We start from the raw sequence: 25,562 nt of genomic DNA, 5'->3' as shown, positions 1-25,562 counted from the left end.
CTGTAGTAAGCCTATGATATTAGGTTGATAACCCTTTGGTTTCATGTTTGCGACTGGATATTTAATGCAGTTAGCAGAGATGTGATCTAGCTATAATCATTTGTCGTTTATATAACATACATGTAGAATGATCAGTATTTATCATTTATCTATAATCGTTTGTATTTTATATAACATACATGTAGAATAATCTGTTTTTATCATTTATCTATAATAAACTCATCACCTGTCCAAACTTAGACAGGTAAGAATGTCTGAAGTAGTTGACCTCATGAACAGACCAGGTCAAATTTGTCATTATAATATAAATACATGTTTGTGCCACCTGTCATGTCCTAATCTCTAAATTACTTCACTGGGTAATTTTTGAGAAAAATTAGTGCAAGAAAAAGACCATGGATTTATCTGCAGTTTTCCAAGACCACTGCTCAAACATTTATTTAATGACAAATCACATAAAAAATTGAATAACATAGGCAATATCCTTTTATTAAGCTACCAAAAACATCTCTTTAAATTTAATAAAAAAAAAGTTTTAATATTAAAATTATATTTCAACAAAGTTTTGCTCAAGTTTAAAAGTAAATCATATTGATTTTGATTTAAGATTGGTAATGATGTAGCTATCAATGTGTGAAATCTATTGATACTAAATGGTAATTATGGTAATAACTATGTGTGAGTTCTAGCCAATGTTAGATGTTATGTATACTGCACCAAACATAATCAAATAAAACTTAAAAATGTAAATCTGAATGTGATGGGGTTAATCTGTATTACATTAACACCATACATGTACATCTAGGCTGATTGATTAATGTTGGTTCGGCAAATATTTCCTGCATGCATGTACAAATTCAATGTACATGTATCTTGGACAAAAACATATCTGACACAAAATTTAGGATACATGTACATGTACATGTATGTAAAACTAGAGGCTCTCAAGAGCCTGTATTGCACACCTGTATCTACTGTGGTTTTGGAAAACATGTAAAATAATCAAGGTTAAAATCATAATAAATAGTATTAGATACATTAAAAATGATCCAGACCAAGTTTGGTTTAGTTTGTACCAGTAGTTACATGTAACAGCAGGTCAGGCCAGTGAAGTCTTACAAAAGTTACTGAAGACCCCTTATCATTTTTTAGATAAGTGTTGTTTTGTGCAAAATATGTACATTTCTTATGAACAGGAATTGATCATCATTATCCTGATACAATACAGGGTTATAAATATACATGTATCCCCATCAGTGCCACTGGTGCATAAATACAAAGCAATGTAAACTTTACATAAAAATGTAAATACGTGAAAATGCGGATTTTTTGTGTATTAAATTTGCTGTTTCAAAATATTAAAAATTATTATAAATTAAGGAACGTTTCTCCCTAATGCAAAGCTCCGATTTCTTTCACGGATTTGGCTATACTTTTTGGAACTTTTGGATTATAGCTCTTCATCTTTGATATAAGCTTTGGATTTTACATATTTTGGCCACGAGCATCACTGAAGAGACATGTATTGTCGAAATGCGCATCTGGTGCAGAAAAATTGGCACCGTTAATGTTATTACATAAGATTATATTTAAAACAGGACAATCAAGTAAAACACTAAAATACTAAATAAGCTCTCTTCAATGAAACCGTTTTACTTGTCCAAATATATCCAAAATAGCTACATGTTACATACAAGTTTAATCAAGTTAAATTTTCACATACCATGGGAGATAACTCTATTTTTCATCAAAAACTTCTAATGACTGGGAAAATCCTTTTGCTATCAAACTTTGTAATGTTGACTTTATTTTCAAGTTTTTATAATGTATATGGCAACCATCTACATAATTATTATCCAAGTGGATTCAAAAGTTTGATTTTCAACTCAATTCTCATAAATTTTTCATATGCAGGTAGTTGCAATATAATTCTGTAAATATTTAAATGTTAATTTTAAGTCAATATACTCAAAAGATATTTTGAGTGTGTTAAATCAGTTATTTTGCAAAGTGAGAATTTATTGACATTTAGCTCCATGTAAATTGTTCAGAATTAAGAATGCTAACGTACTGGGTGGTTTACAACCTGACTGACTATAGTATTTTCAATTTTATATAAACAATTAAGACATTAGTTTTAACATAACATTACCCCACATTTAGTTATTTTTAGATGATGTACATTGTAGTTATAATTGCAAGAAAAGGGTAACATTACTAATCAAAAGCATATTTGTCAGAACAAGCAACTGCACCTACCACAAACCACTCAAAGAAAAAAGACATACAAATGTACAGAGTCAAACAAGACAGACAAAAACTGTACTTGAGTTAATATATATAAAACAAGATTTGGTATGAGACAGCTATCCACAAAAGTACAAGGATACGACTGTAGGTCACTCTAGAGCCTTCAAATAAAATTCAACAGCTCAAAAAAAGAAATGTTTTTTTCTGGTCATTTTCAAATACTCAATCATTTTATTCAAACCTCGAGCACTAAATATTTCTATAACTCTAACCATGTCAAATTTTTAGGGTACACAAGGTATTACAGAGAACAATAAAATGACATATTTGTTCATGTTGCTCAGTCTTGAGTAAGTTTTTTGTGTAAACGGTTGGTTTTTTTCACTTTGGCCAAGGTATAGTCAGTTTTTCTATGACTTCAAATCTATATTGTTTATAAGATGATTTCAACTTTCTGATTGTCAACTTCCCATTTCTTAAATCAAATCAAATTAATCAGTACCAGGAAAAGTTGCTACCCAAACTTGTTATATTATATATACACAAGTCATGCTTACAGAGATGTTTTAAAATACATAGTTTTTTTTTACAAAAGCACTTATTAAGCAGCTATACAAATGTGTAAAAGAGTGAATTTCTTACTTGGGGGGGGGGGATTATTTTTTTGGAATTCTGTTCCAAATCCTTAAATAGAAACACAAATTCCTTTATATTCTTTGTTTTGTTTTCATATATCAAATGAAAAATTGTTTGTTTTTAAAAATTATATAAACATTTTTTATATTGACCAGACATTTACTAGATTGGCTTACACAGTCTCCTGTGTCTGCTATTCGTTTCTCTTGACATAAGCAGTCTTCTCTCTCCCAATGTATAAAAGCCAGAATTGGTAGCTACAAAAAATGTACGACATACCCATACAGACACAGATTCTGCAGGGTTAAGATGGGTTCGTTAAGATATCATTGTCCAGTAACAAGTTAGAAATGTGCAGCAAATTGTGTCACACTCTTTGCATAACAATTATTTGTAATTGGAAAGTGAAACATTTTTTTTTCCAAATCAAATACATGGATTTTCAATTGATTTATATATTGTTCATAACCCTACTAGTTAATTTGATCCATCAGCTTCTATAGGTGTAACTTCTGACTCAAGCGAGTGGGCGATTTACTTATAACAAATATTTTTGTATAATAGGACGCCATTTTTAGAGTTTTTGTTTACATGTATTTTTTTCTTGTGCAAAAACATATGAACCTACCACTTATTTGATTTGCTGGAATTTGGGGACTACTACAGAATCATTCTGTGAATCGGAATGAGGCTTCTTTTCCGGTTTAATCCATTATGTCGGTACGACAGGTGTCGCAACTTTACCTGGTTCCGTTTTGGCAAGTTAAGACAGAACACGTGACTCAGGTGTCATTTCAGGTAAATATTTGTTTACCTGTAATAATGTTCCTCCTATATACGGAGAACCCATTACACTGGGAAGGCTATACAAGTATATAATTCATTTTTGATGTGAATCAGCAGATGAAGTAAAAACTGTTTATGTTTTCTAGATAGAAAAAAACACCAATTTATTGCCAATCATATGCCTGTGATAAACTGTATCTGTCCTAATTTTATATATCTTTCAAATGAGGCAAAATTTGTTTGGTTATTTACTAATGAAAATTTGTCTGTACTTAGGGAGCTATATTATGCCATTATGGGATAGATCCGTTTGCGCCAAAAATACGTCCTTTTGCGCCACAACATTTTTTCTCCATTTGCTACGTTTGCGCCACCTGTTTTAAAATTACATGGTATATCATTTGCGCCAAAATTTAAACATACTATTGCGAAAAATGAAATCCCTCCTCCTTTATTCGGTAGTTTACACGGCAAATGTTTCCTCTTCTGAAACATACTTTCTTCTTAATTACTGCTGTTGCATGGGTATTACCCAATTTAATGTATGTAGTATAGATTGTAACTTCACTTTATTGCCAAAAAAGACAAACATTGAAGGATGAAATGCATAAATCAGTTCATAATAACTCCTGTGGAATGCTTCTGCTCCATTACTCAATGTACGTCTTGTGATAGATAGAGTTCAGCCCATACGGATGGTGGGAACAAAGCACTGTGTCTTAAGCATATCTTGTAATAAATATTCAGCAAAGCAATAAGTGTTCTTCTCTCTCTGTACATGGACTGTCTATTAATGCATTTCAAGTCATTTCTCTCCCGAGATACTCCTCTTCATGGTAAAAAAACCTCAGAAAATATGATACTTTTTAAGCCAAAAATAAAAAAAAATATTATTCATTAATATATATGATAGATATGTGTAAAGGTAAATTGGCGCAAATGAGTTCCGAATATTGGCGCAATTGATACATTTGGAAAACAAAATTTGGCGCAAATGACACCCCTGAAAAACACTAATTGGCGCAAAAGGACTGCTGCCATTATATTATTACATGTCTAGATGTTAGACGAAATGTTTTATATTAATGTATAACAATGATAATTGTAATGATTTTATAGTTCTGATCCTGCCTGGAATTAAATGTATCATATGTGATTTTTCGTATAGAATGAAGATAATAACATCTGTCTGAACTTTTTAATGTTTCATTTTAATATATGAAAATGTTTTTCTGTTACAAATCAGAGGTAAGGTTTTCTGTTATAATATATATATATCTTTATAAATTCATAACTTTTAGTTCACTCACATGTGACCTCAAAGCCGGTTTCGTTAGATCTCCCACGCAACATATCAGAAACAGGAGCGATGAGAGATCGGTTTTTAATTAGATTAAAGGAATGCAACACTAACAGAATACAGAAGGGCAATCAATAAACAAAAGACAAATAAATAAGAAACATCAATCCTGAAAAATCAGGGCTACGTCTGAGCGAAGAAAACATAACTTGCTTCTTGCAAAGCACTCGCCGTTAATTTCCTACATGAGGTTTTTGCCTCAATGTAGTTACGGCCCTGTTAAAATAAAAGTGAGGTAAGGTTTCCTGAGACAAATACCTCAAGTTAAATGAAACAAATTTTCAGACATTTCAAGTATATCTAAATAATATTTATACTTATATTATTAAAAAAATTGGGAGGTGTTTCCCGATTTTTTTTGGGGGGAAAAGATGAATTTATGAAGAATCTGGGGCCATCTCATACTTTCGATTAGACCTGCTGAATTATTTATTTTCAATTACATTGCAAGTCAGGTAATTTATTTTCAAACTACCACAGAACAAACCATTTATTTTTGTGATTATCAAGGCTGACTTATTTATTTTCAAAATCCTCCTGTCTTCAACCGTGCGTTATCGTTGACAAAAAACAACAATAAACTGAAAAAAAAAACAATCAAAATAAACGAAACCAGTGAGAGACGACAAAAAGACAAAAAATAAATAAAATATAAACATTTTCTATATATTTTTTTATTCATACTAGTCAGTGATACTAGGCTATCATCATTGTTGGTAGGCTGTAGGATGTTATCCCACCTACTTTTAAAAGAGACCACAAAAAAAGCAACAAAATAAACAGCTTCTCCTTGTAGATACCCCCCCCCCCTTTTTCCCAAAGAAAAGAAAAAGAGACTATGGTAAAGAAAGTGGTAAAAAGAAAAAGAATAGAGAATAATGGAGTGCTAAAATGTACAAAATATAATTTATAAAAAATAGGAATTAGTGCTACTAGCAAACTAACATCCTTAACATAATCCTTATAGAATATGAGCTAACATAACTGTATAACATCATTTGGTCTAATTTTGAAATCGTAAAAGATATGCTATAACATCTTACTTGTTTGTACTAGTACTTTAATTTGTTACATTTCTATAGAAAAACATTGTTTGTACTATTACTTTAATTTGTTACATTTCTATAACAAAACAGACCCATGATGCACGTGCATAGGCGGTTCCCGGGGGATTTTTGTTATTGATAATGTAACGTGTCTTTATTCTGTGTTTGTTTTATTACCAATTCATTACTTTGGATCTATGTATATCCGGAATCGTAATCGTTGTTGCCCGTTAGCATAGGGAACTAGCTATTGTGAAATGTTACCATAAGCTTGGTCGGTGTTCGAACGAGATTTCTCGTTGTTAAATGGGGCACTAGCTATGAGATATATAAAACATATAAAATATGATTTTTTTTTGGTTCAATCTTTAATGAAAGTGAAGTAGTGAATCAATGTATCGCTTTTAGCAGCCAGTATGGTTCAATTTGGTAAAAAAAAAAGCTAAGAAACATTGATGATGAATTAGTCATTTATAAGTTACATTTACATTCGACCTCATTGAATCCGTATTCATGTGAACTTTAATTTGAACCCTTAGCTAGAGATGGATACCGAATGCATTGTGTGTTTTCAATAATTAAAGAATAAGAATGTCATCATTGAAAGTGAAACCGAAAGGTCACTGACATCATTTGATTGACTGATTCAATCCACAAAAAAAATCATTCTTATACAGTTATATATAATTAAAAACGACGATTAACATATATTTTTAATCTATAATCTGAACAGACCTGGAAAAATGCAAATGCACGAGTCTGATATCTAGTTTATATCTATACTATGTTTATATCGCTTATATTGCAATCGGAGCCTCCACGGAGGTCAACTCGACAGATAATTAGATGACGTCTAGACTAAAATACACACGAAACAAAGCTACACATTATCGAGCCCATGTCCGGTCTATTGTTTATTTTATACTTTTTATAATTTGGATAAATATTTGACATTATTAATGATCAAATATGAAAATGTGAGTCAAATCGGTGAACATAAATTTGACAGCTAGTGCCCCTTTAAGCTCATCATAAACTCATCATATAAACCAGAATTAGATTTGTATTTACGCCAGACGCGCGTTTCGTCTATAAAAGACTCATCAGTGACGCTCGAATCCAAAAAACTTGAGTTAAAATAGGGCAAATAAAGTACGAAGTTAAAGAGCATTGAGGACAAAAATTCCTGACATTTCTACTTTTGAAAAGGGAGATCAAGTACTTAAAACAAATTTATGCAGTTGAATTGGTAGCCTCCAAGTGGTTAATATTTATGCAAACAATTGCACGGGGTAACCAGAGATCATATTATAGATAGATAAATGACATTGTATATTAAGTCTCTCGTTATTAGTAAAGTATTTGTATAAAATTCACTTTAAAATACTTCCTTGTTGAATAGCTTATCATGATACATGTTTACAAGTTATTTAGTAGAAGACTCAAGCTGGAAATAAGGTACTAAAAGATATATTATCATCCCAGACTCAACAGAAAAATATCTATACTATCAGAGACCCTATGATTCATTTTTGTGAAAGGCTGGATTAATTTTGATATAATTCTTCTTTGTATCAAGGATTTGTATACTAATTCTCAAAAGAGTGGCTTAAAATATGTATAGGAACAATGAATCAATCGAGCTTTTGAATCAACTTCCCCAAAAGGATGTTGAAGAAGTCGCCCACATATTGCTTTTCTTTTTAATAAGTAATTACCTCCCTTGAAAGTACTCTTTTCACTAGTTTCATTTTCATTACACAAAATTTCACTGCAGGTAAAAAAGGTAGATTTATAACATTAATTGTTAATTAAGTGACACAGTTGACAAGGCAATCTCTTATTAGAAAAAGATACAAAAAACTGTTCATATCGTTGTAGCTTGTCACATGATGGGATCTAAATATAGTTATGATGATTTAAGATACCTGTTGCTTGGGGGAGTTCATATTCACCTAAACTATCTGAACATAGTCTCAATCTGGCTAAAACATGTTAATCCATATTGGGATTTGGACATTTCCTAAGTTTGCTGTCAATCAGCTCTGACCTCTGAAATTCAATAAGATGGTAGGCATAGGTGACAATATTCAAGGTTGACCAGGGTCCCAGCCCCCTTTGGTTTATGGAAGTACATATATGTCTATTACATGGTCAATGGCAGACATTTTACATTTTCCACTCCAAAGATTGTCTAGTCCGCATCCTTTTTAAAATCCTGGATCCTAATCTAAGTGTTAAATTTCCAGTTGCAAATATTACATGCAGGATCAGGGTCGGATCCAGCCATTTTAAAAAGCTACATCTTGGCGGTGTTTATAATAAAACAGGATAATGGTCCTCCAGACAGAAGATTCAAATGTACCCCAAAATTTAGCTCTTGAGGTGTTTGGTTGGCAGTATATTTAAGCCACACCATTCTGCACTCAAGGCTACATACATGTGATGGACTGTAAAATTCAGATCAGGAGATTTGGAAATTTTGGTCAGGAGATTGGACCTCAGATCAGGAGGTTTTTTATCGACATATTTTTCGTCATAAAACTAACCGTATGATGTGTTTTTTTCTTCAATCTTCCTTGTGAATGGCATTAGTTAAAGTCTGCATATATTAAGGAATAATTGAGAAGAATCTTTTTTTCTTTTATTTTACATTGTTGATTGCTGATGAGATTATTTTTTTCTTTTGTTTTACATTGTTGATTGCTCATGAGAATCTTTTTTTCTTTTGTTTTACATTGTTGATTGCTGATGAGAATCTTTTTTTATTTGTTTTTCATTGGCATTGGCTTGAGATATAAGAGAGATTTATGCTATACATTTATTACATAATAAATAAATAATAAATTAACAAACATTGTTGAACTTTGTCAAATATTTCTGTTGTTTTGAAACTGGTGTCTTTGAAGATAACTGTCGTTTTGGCATTTTGAACACATAATGGTGTACAAAATAATCAAATTGCTTATATAATTTTTCAGTCAGCTTGTGTAGCAAACAGCTCACATTGAGCTGAAACCATTCCTTTTTCCAGTATTTTCATCTCGAGATTTGCATACACAATAAGTGTTTTTCTCGGCATCAAAAATCTTCCGATAAATTTTTGGACAACAACATTCCATTTTCCATCAATGCCGGTATTTATCGGTATTTGCTTTTAATCATCCTTAGCGTGTGCCATAAAGAGAAGCCACATCGAGTAATTGATATACAAACACCTTATGATTGTTCAATCAAAATATTATCACTTGTTAATTAGCCTTTAGCAAGAATTAAAATCTCCACATGTTGCGTAATCAGGTAATGTCAGTTACACCGGATACGTTCGATAAACCTCGTGTTTTACGACTTAAAAAATCTCGGGTTTTTACGATCTCAATGATAAATTTTGTAAACAAAATAGTAAAAATGGCGACTGAAAATTTTCATTCATGAAATTTTTTCTACACAAGATTTTTTTCTCTTCGACGGGAGGACGGGAGGGGACCCCTGAAAACGGGAGTTTTGTACTCCCGTCGGGAGGTTCACATGTATGAGGCTAGCACACTGCAATAGATATAGGAAGATGTGGTATGAGTGCCAATGAGACAACTCTCCATCCAAATAACAATTTATAAAAGTAAACCATTATAGGTTAATGTAGGCCTTCAACACGGAGCCTTGGCTCACATCGGACAACAAACTATAAAGGGCCCCAATCTTTACCTACCCACACCCAAGTGCTAACATGGTCATTGATTCACATATTAATTCAGACTTTACTTTTACTTTGATATCTTTCAAGACATAAGTGTGAAATGTGACTTATTTTGACAGTCCCTATTTTTAAGTCTGATTTTTGTTGGTGTCATTAAATGTTGCAGAATACCATGAGTAGGAAATAGAGACTTGTTCCAGAAGTTAAATAACTAAGAGCTAGCCTCCCAATTTTTCTGAAAATATGAACCACTGTTGGAGGTCTTTAACCAAATATTGCCTTATCCAACAGAGTCAAAATAATGAGGATATAAGCAACAATACAGCCTTCAACAATGAGGAAAAATAAAACTATATAGTCACTATAAAAGGAACATGCATGACATGGTGGACATTACATAAAATGAATTACTATGTTGATGTCTTACCTTTTTGGATGTACATTTGTTATGAAGCCAAGCCATGAGATTCATAATGGGTAGAGAGGCAGTTCTTAATTACAGTTTACCCTTTATCTAAAGAAGTTGATATTCATTAAATGGTGTTCCCAATATTTTCCAGGTAAAAAAAAATGCGGCATTTTGCATTTGCGCCGATTTTTTTTTTCATTTGGGCCGATTTTTTTTACAGGTAAATAACAGGTAAATTACAGGTGAAATGATATAAGAAGATGTGGTATGAGTGCCAATGAGACAACTCTCCATCCCAGTAATGTTATTTTCATTTATCATTAAAGACCTCTTCCGTTAGCCAGTTGTACATATGTTATGAATTGTCAATCATAACATGTATAAAACTGTTGTCTCCTGCTTAAAATCAAGAAGTAAAAACCTAAGATAAAAGCACTTTGTTTATACTTAAATGACGAATTAAATATATATGTGCAGCATTCAAATCCATAAAAACGGAATACATTCAAATCATAAATCTGTTCTTGCCGAGTATGTTTAGGCAACACATCTAATATATTCCTTTCTTATGATTTCGCATCTTCTATATTTGGCGAATTAGTTGACCGTTAGAGAATGTGTACTTGCACGTTGTCTAAGAATGTATGACATTTGTCATCAGGAGGAGCGGAGCGTCAGACAATGTCAAATGTGAAGCAGTCATCGATTTCATTTAGGGAAAGGAATGGTAACCTGAAACATTGGGATAGCCATTTACCAATTGCAATGTCACTTGATTTGTCTTTATACTCTGTGCTCAGCCAATATAAAAGTATAAACTTACCTGTAACTTACCTGTAAATCCAATTAGGAAAAATATAAAATCGGCGCAAATGAAAAAATGAAATCGGCGCAAATGAAAGAATGAAAATTTTCAAAATTGGCCCAAATGTCATACGCCCAAAAAATGATAAAAATAAAATCTTAATTTACTTTTGTTTGCCCTCTAGCAAATTTCTGTTCCAGTATTTCCCTTGAAATTTATAATTTATTTTGATTCCTTGTGCTTCAAACTTATTTGTTCATTCTTTGATATAAGGCTATGAAAGATGGTGTTCCAGCAATGTTAAAAAGGAGTTTCTGTGTAAAAGTTGATCTATTAAGCTGGTACCTAGCACTACAGGGAGATAACTCTGTAAAAATCAGCTAAATGTTTTAATGTTGTATTGTTGAGGAAACTTTAAGCTTCTCAATGATCAAAATTAGTGTTTGTCAAACTAGTATATATTCAATGAAGACCCATTGGTGGCCTTTGACTATTTTCTGCTTTTTGGTCAGGTTTTTTCTCTTTGACACAATCCCCATTTTCATTTTCATATTAATATTGATTAAAGCCAATGTTTCTTTTAGTAATAATTATTGCCTTCCACAGATTATGATTGACTGATCAAAATGAGTGCATATGTACTACAGCATGACATCGAGGACCAACAGACTGGGGAGGCACCTTCACTTCCAGAGCCCTCCAACGAAAATAATGTCAGGAACCGTGGGCCATGGAAAAAATCGGGTCACAGCGTAGAACCTCCCCGTGATGATGCTGTGTATTATCCTAAAGATGATACATATGGAGTCTTTGCTCAGGTATGATGGAAATAAAAATTATTGTGTCTCTTTGTTTCCTAAAGATGATACTTATGGAGTCTTTGCTCAGGTATGATGGAAATAAAAATTATTGTGTCTCTTGTTTCTTGCTTATCATTTTATATTATTCCTATTTAAATATGAAATTGCACCTTATTGGCATAATTAACATTCTAGAAAAGTTTTAAAAAAAATATTTCTATAAGTCTCTCATAAATCAAAATTTGAACCAGCTATTGGACCAAAACAATGGCTGTGTATACTTAATATAGATGATGTGTTACTGTGGATTCATTTATTTTCATGGGTGTCAATTTTCATGGATTGCTGAAAACTCATATTTGTGGATATTTGATTTCGCGGTTTTGCCAATCTCTGTATACAAAGCCTTTTGAAAATATGTTATTTGTTGAAAATTTGAATTTGTGGTTCATCTGTACCCACCAAACCCACAAAAGTTGGTATCCAACGAACACTAATGAATCCACAGTTTATCAAAACAATTTATAGGAATTTTTATTCAAATATTTAAAAGAAAATAAACTTAAAATATTCGCATGTAAAGTACTACAACATATTCTACCTACAAAGAAACTTTTATCCAGGTGGAAAACTGTAAACAATAAGTTTTTTTTTAAACTTTTGTATAGAGGAAGAAGATTATGTTCATGTTATTCTGTGTCTGTATTTGTCTATTTTTTTGGATCAAATTACATGTTTGTAGATGATTTTTTTTTAAAAGAGAAGTAAAATAAACTTTTAAGATGAAATAAAGACATTTAGTATTTCAATATAATATTTATGACAAAGAATCTTTTGGCGTTGACTACTTTTTAACAATTGTTAGTTTTTCAATTTACAAAGCCTGTTACATATCTGATCAAAAGACCAAAAATGTCGATGTTTTCTTAATTTTTCTCAATAAATTCAATAGAAGAGTATGTTTGACAATTCAAATTAATATTTTAGTAACCATTAGAAAACATATTAACAATTATTATGAGTGATATAATTGTATAGATATTTGATGTAATATAAATTTTACAATGAATAATTACTGCCCTGAGTTATTAGGGGAATATAATAATATCAGGAACATCAGTAGGAGCTTGGATTTCTGGAGGATATTGTAACAAGCCAATTTGTGCATGTCTGTGTATACCATTATATAACGAAACACTTTCTCTCCCCCACCATTCTACTTTATTGGAAGAAAGAAGGTTTGTCAAGGACTTTTTTATAAGTCATTAGCAAGTTTAGGAAAATTCTTCTAATTGTGTTCTGCAGTGCAAATTTTCATTATGGTGTAAAAACAAATTTGATATCTTGCAATAAAGGGTCAACCAGATTAAATAAGTTGTTCAACATAAGATTTACATTTCCCTATCATTGAAATGGTGTTTAAAAAAAATCTTATTATTCAGAATCAGAAATGTTTGAAATTTGCTTTTTTAGGTTTTGATCTTTAATGCACTAATGTAATTGGTTAAAAATGGTATAAGCATTAAATTTGAATTCTGTGCTAAAAAGGGAAATTTTATGTTTGCTCTTGTTTTAAATCCTCAGGCTATTATCAAGTATTTATCAAACATGTTAACCACAGAGATAGTTGGATTGTCATAAAACATGTAAACTAGTGACAGATTTTTGATAATTTTAACAGGGTGTGTTATATCACAAGAGAGGTAATCTCACTCCCTTTTCTGTATCTTCATTTTTACCTTTAATATTTAAATAACATGAACTATGTAAATAAGTAAAGGAAATATATCTTGACCAGGATGTGCACTGAAATTCTTGCTAAGAAGTGGAATTTCCACATAATTATGCAAATTTGAATTTAAGTTACTATGGTTGCTCATAGAATCAGAAAATCTGTTTTATAGTGTAGCATTCAATACTGGAGCAAAAGTGAATTATTTCACCATGTTAGACCATTCTACTTTAGTGGAAGAAAGAAAGTTTGTCCAGGATTTTTTTGTAAGTCATTAGCAAGTTTAGAAAAATTCTTCTATACATGGTTGCTGCAGTGTAAGCTTTCAGTGTTAGTGTAAAAAGAAATTCGATATAATTCATGTAAATTTAATTTTATTTTCATTTTGGGAGGAACTTGGGAATAATTATTGTGGTGCAAAATAAGTGGGAAAAATACAGTAGATAATTTCGCACCCTTGAATTTTGATTCTTATGTTTGTTGTATTTATAAACCAAAATTATGGATTTTAAAAATTAGATTTTGAAGATGATTTAGTATTTTATGCAGATTACCGGTAATAGTTTTCTCATTCAGTTATCATTTGCTTGTGTAAAATATTTGAGTTAATAATACAGTTTCAATGCACTTATAGAATATTAATATTTACATTAAAATTTTTGTATAAAACAGGAAACTAATTGATAGAATTTTAAACTTTTAGAACATTAGAATTTATTGTTATTTACAACTTGAATACTGATTGAAGATGATTTAAAAAATAGATTTTTTAAAAATTTCAAATTGAACTAAATATACCAATTTTTGAACATGCACCTTTGTGGTACTCAACGTACAGTTTCAGATTATTTTGCATCAATTTACAATGTATAATAATATGTGGTATGATTGCTGAATGGATAACTATCTTACCAAAGTCCAAATCATGTGGACGTTAGCAACAATATTTTCAATTCTGACTTTCTGTTAGCAAGGATATAAATTTAGTGAGAATATTCATGAAAATACACTATTATATGTATATCTAATATTTATTTTTTTATATACTTATTAGATTTTTTACTTTTTTCTCATGGTTTTCTGATTACTATTATTGAAGATAACCAAGACAATATTTCCTGTTACGGTTTAATTTGATCAAAGGTCAAAGTTAATACATTAACATCTGATCTTTTTTACATTAATTTGTATTAGACAAACTCAGCAATCTAGGTATCTGTACTGATTGTATTGTATTGTTGGGTTTCTGTCTTGGTGATGTTTACCTTATACATTTTATTCCTTATTTGAATAGATTTTAAATTTCTTGATAATGAATATAACTCAATTGAGACCCCCCCCTCTGGGCTCCCTTCCCCCCAAAAATGCAGTTTAGAACAACAAACCATTTCAACCACCAACACCCAACTCCTCTGTAAAAACAGACACACAAACAAAGACAACGACAAACAACATAAATACCATTGCCATATTTGTTTACATTTCAACACCAGTACTACCTTTTATTCCTATGAATATTTTTGTTCATATGTTAATATTAGGTTATATTACTAAAGTAGTGTATGACAAATATGAATATTTACAGCATCTAGACTGTAAATTATGATGTTAGACTTAAGTTTTAATGATTAAAAATTGCATTTTAGGGTCGAGACTATGAGCCAGTTTATATCACCCACAAATACACAGAGGAGGAAAAGAAAACACTGAGTTCCTTTGAAAGTGAGGATTATCTCCCTTCCCATAGTGAGATCTATAAATCATGGTTAAGGAGACAAGGACCACTGGGGTAAGTTTGTTTAATTAAATCTCCCAGCACAATACTGGACAAAGATACAAAAGTTTGGGAACAGACAAATTCAATAAGTTTGGGCAAATTCAATATTAAAAAACATGTGATTCTTTTTACAAAACTTAATTTTTAAGAGTTTTATTTGTGAGGTTAATTGATATAATTAGATTTTGGGATTTTGTAATAAGCTTATTTACTTATACTTTAAAGCTATTTTCTTTAATAAATCTAATTTTATTTGTTTATAAAATGCCATATGACTGATAAAACTGATGCATTTATCAAACTAGTTACTCAAGGGTAGTATCCCAGTTTTAGATTACTGTACTTAGCTTACAACCATTGGATCACTTGAGTTATATTCATCAATGTGGACAGAATTGTGCATCCATCTTTTTAGCTCACCTGGCCCAAACGTCCGTCGTCATTAACTTTTACAAAAATCTTCTCCTCTGAAACTACTGGGCCAAATTAAACCAAACTTGGCCACAATCATCATTGGGGTATCTAGTTTCAAAAATGTGTCCGGTGACCCAACCAACCAGCCAAGATGGCCGCCACGGCTAAAAATAGAACATAGGGGTAAAATGCAGTTTTTGGCTTATAACTCAAAACCAAAAGCATTTAGAGCAAATATGACAAAGGGTAAAATTGTTTATCAGGCCAAGATCTATCTGCTCTAAAATTTTCAGATGAATTGGACAAACTGTTGTTGGGTTGCTGCCCCTGAATCGGTAATTTTAAGGAAATTTTGCTGTTTTTGGTTATTATCTTGAAAACTATTATAGATAGAGATAAACTGTAAACAGCAATAATGTTCAGCAAATTAGATTTACAAATAAGTCAACATGACCGAAATGGTCAGTTGACCCCCTAAGGAGTTATTGTCCTTTATAGTCAATTTTTAACAATTTTCATAAAATTTGTAAATTTTTATTAACATTTTCCACTGAAACTACTGGGCCAAGTTCATTATAGATAGAGATAATTGTAAGCAGCAAGACTGTTTAGTAAAGTAAGATGTACAAACACATCACCATCACCAAAACACAATTTTTTTCATGAATCCATCTGCTTCCTTTGTTTAATATTCACATAGACCAAGGTGAGCGACACCGGCTCTTTAGAGCCTCTAGTTTTTCTTTCCAATCCATTACATTTTCATAATCATCTCTGATACAACCAAACCAGTTTGATTCAAATTTGATAGTGATAATTTATTAAAGGTTCTTTATTTCTATCATAAAGTGGATGATTGAAAGATAGAACCTTTTGGCCTTTTGATAGATTAGAAAGCTGTAGTAACACACAAGGTGATATGACATTACATAAAGTGTGGTTCAAAGTGAAGGTTCTGTGTTTCAGGTTCAAATCCTGGTCACGGCACTATAATATCATTTAGTAATTGATTGTAAGAAAGAACGTCTTGACCATTTTATAGATGTATTAGAAAGCTTTATTAACTTTATCACATCAAGTTAAAATGTTTTTTTCATAGAATTCTGTGGAAAACAGGCACTTTTTAAGGTTCCCTACTTAGTTTCAATAAGATAAAAAAAAAAAACTAACATTGCTGTCAGAGGCATTCATTGATCTTGATTTGCTACTTTTAAGAAATCTTCCTCTCTGATTTTGTTTCAGCATGGAATTCCTAAAGTATATGAATACAATTTTAGGGCTTAATTTTACTAACATTTTGATTTAGTGAATACACACATATAAAAACCAAATTATGCTTGGCATTTAAAATCTCTTACCAGACATTTTTTTCAATGAAGTTTCTCAGGATTTATTCAGAAAGTTATAATAGTTATATATTAGTGTTTGTAAAGTTACATCTTTCATTGTGTTAAATAATATAGAAACAACAAAACTAAATGGTAAGTTAGATAATTATATATCCTATAGTTCTTGCTTTATTATATTAAGGGCAACGATGAGAATAAACAATATAAAATAGCAGTAATGTATCACTTGCTTAATAATTTGTAAATACTTTTGCAGGTTTTCCCATTCCCCAAAGTAAACACATTTGCTTTGTTTTTGCCAATGCACAAAATGTATACTCTTTAATTGCATTTAATGATATAAAATTGAGTTTGAATATAAAGTAAATATCAAAACTAGGATGCTGATTGGTTGAATATTAGCCTATTCTACACTGAGTATTTTCCAATCTTTTTAACATTGAAGTCGAAACAGGACTTTAGGAGGCAGATTCAGACAACATCTTATTCTTTTGAACCAAGGCTTCCAAAAAACATTTGAGCCAGCCGGACATTTTATATCTGATCCCGATTTTAATCCCTTAAGACTTAGTCACAAAGGCAATTATGGTAATCAGATGGTCATTCCAATGATAATGACATTAGATTAAAAAACGATTTTAAACTTTACTTTGATATGAATTTGATGTTTGGATGTAAACTGTTAAATTGGCAGTGCATCACTCAAAGTGTGCTCATTAGCGTGCTCATATCATAAAAAAGAAAATAATTGTGAATAGACCGATCAATTTATACGATGTCCGGTACTGAACATAGTTCACCTGTCACTTGAACAGGTAGATATGATATCACCTGTCCAACAACTAATTAGCCTTGATTAAAATTAGAAAGTATTGAAGTAGGGGTTGTTTTGATAGTAATTAATCATCATGTCACTTTTACGACTGGAAATGTGTGGATGTTAAAGGTAAAAGGTTGGGTCAAAAAGATCGTGAATTATGTTAAAATGACCGAAAAAGCCTTGAAAACTAAAATGTATATGACCGTTTCATGCTTTACACAGCCGGACTTTTACCGGACATTATACAAATGTCCGGAATATATGACCGTTTTGGAAGCCTTGTTTTTGAACCTCATAATTCCCGGTTCTACTGTCTTCCAATTTAACCCCAATGTGTTCCAATAAAAAGATGACTAACCCTCTTATTCTCTGTTCTGTTGTGTTTCAGTTTAATCCCATTATTGATTATTCCTTGTTCTACTGTTCCAAGTTGACCCCTGTATTTCCTGTTCCATCTTTGTTGCATTGCAGCAGTTCAACCCCTGTTTCTCTGTTCTATTGTTTTCAAATTAAACCATCTTATTTTCTGTTCCTAAGTGTTTCTTTTAACCATTACATCTCTGTTCTTGTACCATGCTCTAATTTTACTACCTTAATTTGAACTTATTTTCTATCATGTTCCCATTATTATATTTCCATGGCCAGTTAATTAAGATTCTTGTCATTCCTGTTGCAATTCTTGTTACTCTTTCTTAATATTCTAATTATAACTTGTAACTTTTTAAGATAATTATTGCTTGGACTGAGGTTTGATTGAGTACATATTGATGTTAACATCCTTTAAATGGTACAATTGAGAAAAGGGTTTTTTATAATTACTTTTATGTGACCATGTCCTGTGTTTATTAAAGGTACATGCTAGGGAAATGGATAATCATGGGACTGATTGGATTTTGTGTTGGAATCATTGGTTTCCTGCTCCATAATCTGAGTGAAGAAATCGCTAAACTAAAGTGGCACATGGTAGAGAAATATCTCAAGGTAAGAATGCTCTACTAGAAATCAAATGGAGACATAAACTGAAGTGGCACATGGTAGAAAAATATCTCAAGGTAAGAATGCTCTACTAGAAATCAAATGGAGACATAAACTGAAGTGGCACATGGTAAAAAAATATCTCAAGGTAAGAATGCTCTACTAGAAATCAAATGGAGACATAAACTGAAGTGGCACATGGTAGAGAAATATCTCAAGGTAAGAATGCTCTACTAGAAATCAAATGGAGACATAAACTGAAGTGGCACATGGTAGAGAAATATCTCAAGGTAAGAATGCTCTACTAGAAATCAAATGGAGACATAAACTGAAGTGGCACATGGTAAAAAAATATCTCAAGGTAAGAATGCTCTACTAGAAATCAAATGGAGACATAAACTGAAGTGGCACATGGTAGAAAAATATCTCAAGGTAAGAATGCTCTACTAGAAATCAAATGGAGACATAAACTGAAGTGGCACATGGCAGAAAATATCTCAAGGTAAGAATGCTCTACTAGAAATCAAATGGAGACATAAACTGAAGTGGCACATGGCAGAAAATATCTCAAGGTAAGAATGCTCTACTAGAAATCAAATGGAGACATAAACTATGGTTAAATTGGTACACAGTATAACAGGGAATCAGGGGCAAAAGTTTAACACTTGAGAAAGTAGTTGAATTTAAATAAAGTTGCAAAAGCAAATGTGGAACAAGAAAAAACATAGAATTAGATGGTTAGATTTGAACAGAGTAGAATAGGAAATAAGATGGGTAAATTTGAATACATTTGATTGTTTAATTAGAAATCATTAGAAATGGGAATGAGGTGGTAAATTATAACACATTTGAAACACTATAGAACAGGAGGAAACGTGTGAATTAATAAGAACATGATAGAGAGGGAATACAGCTGGCCAAGTTATGAAACTTTAAAGCAGGGAATAAGGTGTTTTAACAGTAAATAGGGAAGAACATGGTTTACGTCGAAAATGGTAGAAATAATTGTATGTTTGTATTTGTATATTTTACAGAATCAAGATTTTGCAGTGGCCAGTTTATTTGCTACAGGTTACAGTGTTATATTTGTCCTGTTTAGTGCCTTTATTGTGGTTGTGAGTATTGTTTGTTAAAATTTGATAAGGTAATAGTGCTCTAGTAAAATTATATAAAAAAAGGAGATAAGAGTTTAATGTAAGTTACCGGTAATTCGAATGCAACAACGTTTGTAAAGTTCATTTTGATTGGATAACGTCACTTATTTACATGCCATCAATTGACAATTGATGCTATGGGACGTACGCCCAAGCGCAGACGGCATATGACATATTTTGAATACAAGTTTTAACGTTGTTTTCTGTCAGTAAACTTAATTTGCAACCATCAAATCCCCAATTGATGCCATTGGAGCTTAAAATACAATACAGTTATATCCTAAGTGGTTTCTTGCCTTACAGTTTAAAATATTTGATTTCTAGTGCCAATCATCTTGGCGTTTTTCTTGTCTTCTTTAAAAAATCAAATTTATTATCTTAATCACTAATCAATAAAATAAAATGCAGCTCTTAATTAATCAAATTTATTATCTTAATCACTAATCAATAAAATTAAATGCAGCTCTTAATTAATCAACTTTACAGTATACTACATACAGGGATGAAACAGGTTTTTTATGCCCCATTTATGGGCATTATGTTTTCTGGTCTGTGCGTCCGTTCATTCGTCCAGCCTTCCATCTGTTCATCCATCTGTCCCACTTCAGGTAAAAGTTATTGGTCCAGGTAGTTTTTGATGAAGTTGAAGTCCAATCAACTTGAAACTTAGTACACATGTTTCTATGATATGATCTTTTCTAATTTTAATGCCAAATTAGAGATTTTCCCCCATTTTCACGGTCCACTTAACATAGAAAATGATAGTGGGGATGGGGCATCCGTGTACTGGGGACACATTCTTGTTTAATCAAACTTTCAGGAGTAAATAAGTTAATAATCTCTACTGTATAGTTTGTACATTAGATATAAGTGATTACCTTTTCTATTATAGTTTCTACGACCAAGTGCCAGTGGATCAGGTATTCCAGAAGTATCAGGGTTTCTCAATGGCACACATTTACGACATATTTTTAACATCAAGACATTAGCAGTCAAGTTTTTCTCTTGTGTGGCAGCTGTGGGTTGTGGTCTTCCTGTTGGACCAGAGGGACCAATGATTCATATGGGGTAAGTTAGCTTTTGTGGCAGCTGTTTGTGGTTGTATAATGGTGCAATGACATCCCTGGCTGAAATCCTGGTCACGGCACCATAACATATAAATTTATTCTTGTTTAAATGATTGAAAAAATACTTCATATGAGAAATGCAGTGTTGCTAAGTTTATATAGTAATGAAATAACAGTATGAATATGAATCTATTAATTATGTGGTTAAGTTATAAGAAATGGTTGATGTTTGCCTAAAATATTTAGTCTTTCATATTAAAAAGGTCAAATGCACTTTCTTTATGATGTACATATTTGTATATTTCAGTGCCTTAGTTGGTGCTGGACTGAGTCAGTTCAAGTCAGAAACACTGAGGTTAACTATACCTGTGTTTGAGAGGTTTAGGACGTCAGAGGACAAGTAAGTCTCAATGTTAATACATCCCAACACATGCTCATTAAAATATATCTAACGGTTACCATACTTGTTTTAACTACTGTAAATTCAGAAATAGTTACGTTGTTTTTATTATTGATAATAATTAAATTAAAATCACAATAATTAAACTCACTTTTTGGATTTTTTATATGAATTAAACAGGATTTTTCTCAATATCTTAAAAAATAAAATCGCATTTTAGTCTAAAATGACAAAATTGCAATAATAAATGCACGCAATAATTTATGAATTTATAGTATAATCACATGATAAATTCAGATAGAATTTAAATCAAGTCATGCCTGAGTACTGTATATGATGAATTAAATGGTTGTCATTGTATAACATGTAATTTTATGTACTGTGTGCTTGTAAATTTTTTAATCTGCGTATGATAAAAAGCTTTTTAGATTTATAGGTTAGCGAATGGTTTAGGTATAATCATATATTCTTTATTTTTCAGGAGAAATTTTATATCAGCAGGTGCTGCAGCAGGAGTGTCATCTGCCTTTGGGGCACCAGTGGGGGGATTGTTGTTTTCCATGGAGGAAGTATCCTCATTTTGGACAACAACTTTGTCGTGGCAGATATTTTTTTGTTGTATGATAGCAACTTTTACCACAGATTTATTTAATTCAGCATTTGATGGGTTTTCTTACACAGGAAACTTTGGCCAGTTTAAAACTCAGAGATATATTTTATTCCAAGTAAGGCTTATCAATATTCTACTTACTTGATAGTTGTATTACAGGCTTAATGATTGGAAAATTAATTTTGTGCTTAGTTTACTTTCAAATCTTGATGTGAAAAGTAGGATTTCTGAAACAACAAAAATGCCTTCAATACTGTAAATGAAAAAAAAAAATATATGGTGTTTACTTTTTTGAGGATAATGCAACTGGGAGAGTATCACAAGAATAAGAACTTGCATAGTAATATATGATACATACATAAATATCTATGCATCTTGTCCTACAATAGATATGATTAATGTTAGTCATGTCAAATAACAAAAATCAATGCTCGCAATAACTTCTGAATTTACAGTGCGGTTGTTTGCAAGACTGCATTGAAGTTTTTGATTTTCTGTAACACCCTTTAATAAATTTCTATTTTCACATTCAAGATTTTTCAACCACTATAAGTCATCAAGTATTATCCCAATCATATGAAAAAAAAACTTATTATCTCAATAAACCCCATTTGAAAGTTTAAATTTGACTATTTTGTAGATAGAGAAAGGTATTGATGTGAATATTTTGATGTTTATTCCCACCATGATAATTGGTGTGATTGGAGGGATCCTTGGTGCTGTGTTTACAATCATGACCTTGAAGATGGCTAGAGGTAGAAAACGTCTGCTTAATGCAATCAGTAATGAATGGGTCCAGAAAATAGTTAGAATATTTGAACCTGCATTGATTATGGTAAGACTTACTTCTTGGTTATTATTGTTTACTAATGGTGGTGAGAAAGCAACATAAAAATGACACACACAAAAATGTTATATAGAGGTTAATGATCATTTCTAATTGACAAATATTTGTTTCAAGTGCTGTTTAAGTTCTAAATACTGTGCATTCATTAATATTCGTTGGATACCAATTTTTGAGGATTTCGTGGGTACAGGGGAATCATGAATTTAAATACTCAGCGAATTGCAAATTTCCTTAAGGAATGTATACATACTTTGCAAAGACAACGAAATTAAATATCCATGAATATGCAAGTTTTCTTCAGACCACGAAAATTGGTACTCACTAAAATAAATGAATCCACTGTAGTCCAGAGTTTAGAATAGTGAATTACTATATCAAAAGGGTTTATGTTAACACCAAATTCATTATGATATAACTAAAACACTTACAAGGTTTATGATATAGAAGAGGCATGCATCACCAAATTTCCTTCCAAGATATGTTACTACAATTTGAGGAGGTGCATTGGTTAATATAAAAACACTGTTTCTGAAATCTTGGTTCAAATAATGTTGATTGGAGTTGCGTGCAATTTTAATTTAAATCAGTGAATAAACAATATGTACACCAATTTTTTTCTGATTATATTTCAGATTATCGTTACAGTGTTTTCACTGTATTTGCCTGGTGCATTCTCCTGTACTAAGAAATTCTGTATTGAATCTAAATTAGGCTCACCTATGTAAGTAGATACACTCATAAACATTTCATTGACACAATATACTTCTGGAACAATTTCAAGCACTACACATAACTCTCTGAAAAACCCATGTACAATAAAAAATAAAAGCAACTGAATGTCATGATATCTTGCCTTCATAAGGGCACCAAATGTGGTTGGGTTAAACCAGTTGGCAGTTAAACAGATCACATCAACCACCAATAATTGACTAATATAAAAATTAAAAAAACAGACCTAGGCTACAAACAACATTAAACAGCCCAAAGCAACACATTGTCCTGTATCCTGGCTAAATAAAGACACAAAATGTGGTAGGGTTAAATCAATATTACATATTAGACCACAATTCTCCGTCTCTGACTATACATGTGGTGTCAAAATAATACATTTAATAGGAGGATATCAGACCTAAATAAAAAATAAAAAATGGCATATGATTTGAAACCAAGTCAAAATATGCTTGCTACAGCAGAATTAATGTCGATGCTCAAACACAAAAACAAATGATTCTGTACAATATAACACATTTAAAATTATTAAAATTGAAAAAGATATGAACTCTGTATAACTTATGGACAACATATGAGAACCTGTGGAGAGGTAACCGGGAAAAAACTTGTTACAATCGTATTGTGTAGAATATTTTTGAAAAGTTAAATTATTTATAAATTACAAACATTAAACTAAATGTTTTAGTGAAAATTGTCTGAATGATACCAGAAATCCACTTCATGTAGAACATAATGTCAGAAAATACACTTGTCCTGATTGCAAGGATTGGCAAGAAAGTGAAACAACATGGAAAACCAACTGTACTTATAATGAAAGTAAGTAAGGGAGATAAGTCAGGGAAATAGTATGGGAAACTAACTGTACTTATATTAAAAGTAAGTAAGGGAGATAAGTCAGGGAACAATATGGGTATAACAAAAGTTAGTATGGGAGATAAATCACTGTCAGACTGTACATATGATCTGGTTACAAGACTGACAAATCAATGAAATCCCACAGAAATTTAACTAACTTACAATGGAATTAAGCAAGGGAAATAATTTGTTGTCCAGATATGAACCTGTTCTAATAGTAAAGACTTGTGTCAGTGAAGCCATATTGAAATCATACTGGGAAGTGGAGATCATTTTGAAATTATAATTGTATTGTAAATTCCAATTATGCAGTTAATAAGGAAATAAGAACATCATACAAAAAGTTTAACACAATTTCATAAGAATGTTTTGCTTTTACTTTTACTAACCCTCGCCAAATGTTTATACTAGGTTAGGTTTCACTGAAACATGGCATTTTAGTTATATTCAGGTTAACTGTTCCTATGGGCTTGGAAGTAATGGGATTTAAACATCAAATCTAGTTGATTTTTCATATGTCTTATAATTAATTGAGTTTAATTTTACTTAACCATATGAATATTGTTTTCTAGTGGCAACCTTAATGTTTGGAACTTTAGAGCAAGCAGTAGAACATTTGTTTTCTAGAGATACACATTTAGAGTTTGGTTATGGTTCCCTGTTGACTGCTCTTGTTTTCTACTTTATAATGATCTGTTGGGCAACAGGAACCAGTGTGTCATGTGGTGCTCTGGTTCCTATGCTGTAAGTATTTACATAGAAACCAGTCTGGTCTGTTAGAATAAGAAAAAAAACCCAATAAATGAAAATGTTGGCCTATATTCAAGCATTACAGATTTTTCTGGTCAGCCTGGCAAATAGGCTTTCATATGGTCAATTATTTTTTGTCTGTTTTCAAATGCCACAATCAATGTGCAATTGCTACTCTATTAAAGGCCTGTGAAATACATGAAGTTGAGGCTCCTAATGATATCACTTTGTATTATGTCACCACAAAGTTTAGTTTAAGTTTCTTTCACTGCTGATAAAAACTTTTTAAGA

General features: G+C 31.5%; 2 protein-coding genes across 16 annotated transcripts in view; one reads left to right on the top strand and one right to left on the bottom strand.

Annotated features, from left to right (window-relative positions):
- Window positions 1-3,698, bottom strand: part of LOC139525351 (protein phosphatase 1 regulatory subunit 16A-like) — a 61,383-nt gene extending 57,685 nt beyond the window's left edge. For 6 of the 8 annotated variants that reach the window (XM_071320572.1, XM_071320576.1, XM_071320579.1 and 3 more), the window contains exon 1: window positions 3,515-3,670. The gene's annotated coding sequence lies outside the window, so the exon portion shown is untranslated. Of the gene's footprint in view, window positions 1-3,514 lie in introns of all 8 variants that reach the window. The other 2 variants (XM_071320583.1, XM_071320577.1) reach the window with 2 other exon arrangements.
- A 4,105-nt stretch (window positions 3,699-7,803) lies between these two features.
- The window catches only part of LOC139525348 (chloride channel protein C-like), a 32,218-nt gene continuing 14,459 nt past the window's right edge, over window positions 7,804-25,562 (top strand). The window contains exons 1-13 of one of the 8 annotated variants that reach the window (XM_071320562.1): window positions 7,810-7,855; window positions 11,596-11,807; window positions 15,168-15,310; window positions 17,176-17,193; window positions 18,733-18,862; window positions 19,891-19,971; window positions 20,903-21,078; window positions 21,385-21,477; window positions 21,959-22,202; window positions 22,728-22,922; window positions 23,567-23,655; window positions 24,352-24,482; window positions 25,094-25,265. In XM_071320562.1, coding sequence (XP_071176663.1) covers window positions 11,616-11,807; window positions 15,168-15,310; window positions 17,176-17,193; window positions 18,733-18,862; window positions 19,891-19,971; window positions 20,903-21,078; window positions 21,385-21,477; window positions 21,959-22,202; window positions 22,728-22,922; window positions 23,567-23,655; window positions 24,352-24,482; window positions 25,094-25,265 — 1,664 coding nt within the window. In that variant the 5' untranslated portion in view covers window positions 7,810-7,855; window positions 11,596-11,615. Of the gene's footprint in view, window positions 7,865-8,039; window positions 8,149-11,595; window positions 11,808-13,633; window positions 13,788-15,167; window positions 15,311-17,175; window positions 17,194-18,732; window positions 18,863-18,980; window positions 19,147-19,890; window positions 19,972-20,902; window positions 21,079-21,384; window positions 21,478-21,958; window positions 22,203-22,727; window positions 22,923-23,566; window positions 23,656-24,351; window positions 24,483-25,093; window positions 25,266-25,562 lie in introns of those variants that run through there. The other 7 variants (XM_071320561.1, XM_071320563.1, XM_071320564.1 and 4 more) reach the window with 7 other exon arrangements.

This window comes from Mytilus edulis, chromosome 5, assembly GCF_963676685.1.
Source record: "Mytilus edulis chromosome 5, xbMytEdul2.2, whole genome shotgun sequence".
Classification (NCBI taxonomy): domain Eukaryota; kingdom Metazoa; phylum Mollusca; class Bivalvia; order Mytilida; family Mytilidae; genus Mytilus; species Mytilus edulis.
The sequence above is the reverse complement of the archived record's forward strand: the minus strand, read 5'-3'. Positions and strand labels throughout refer to the sequence as shown.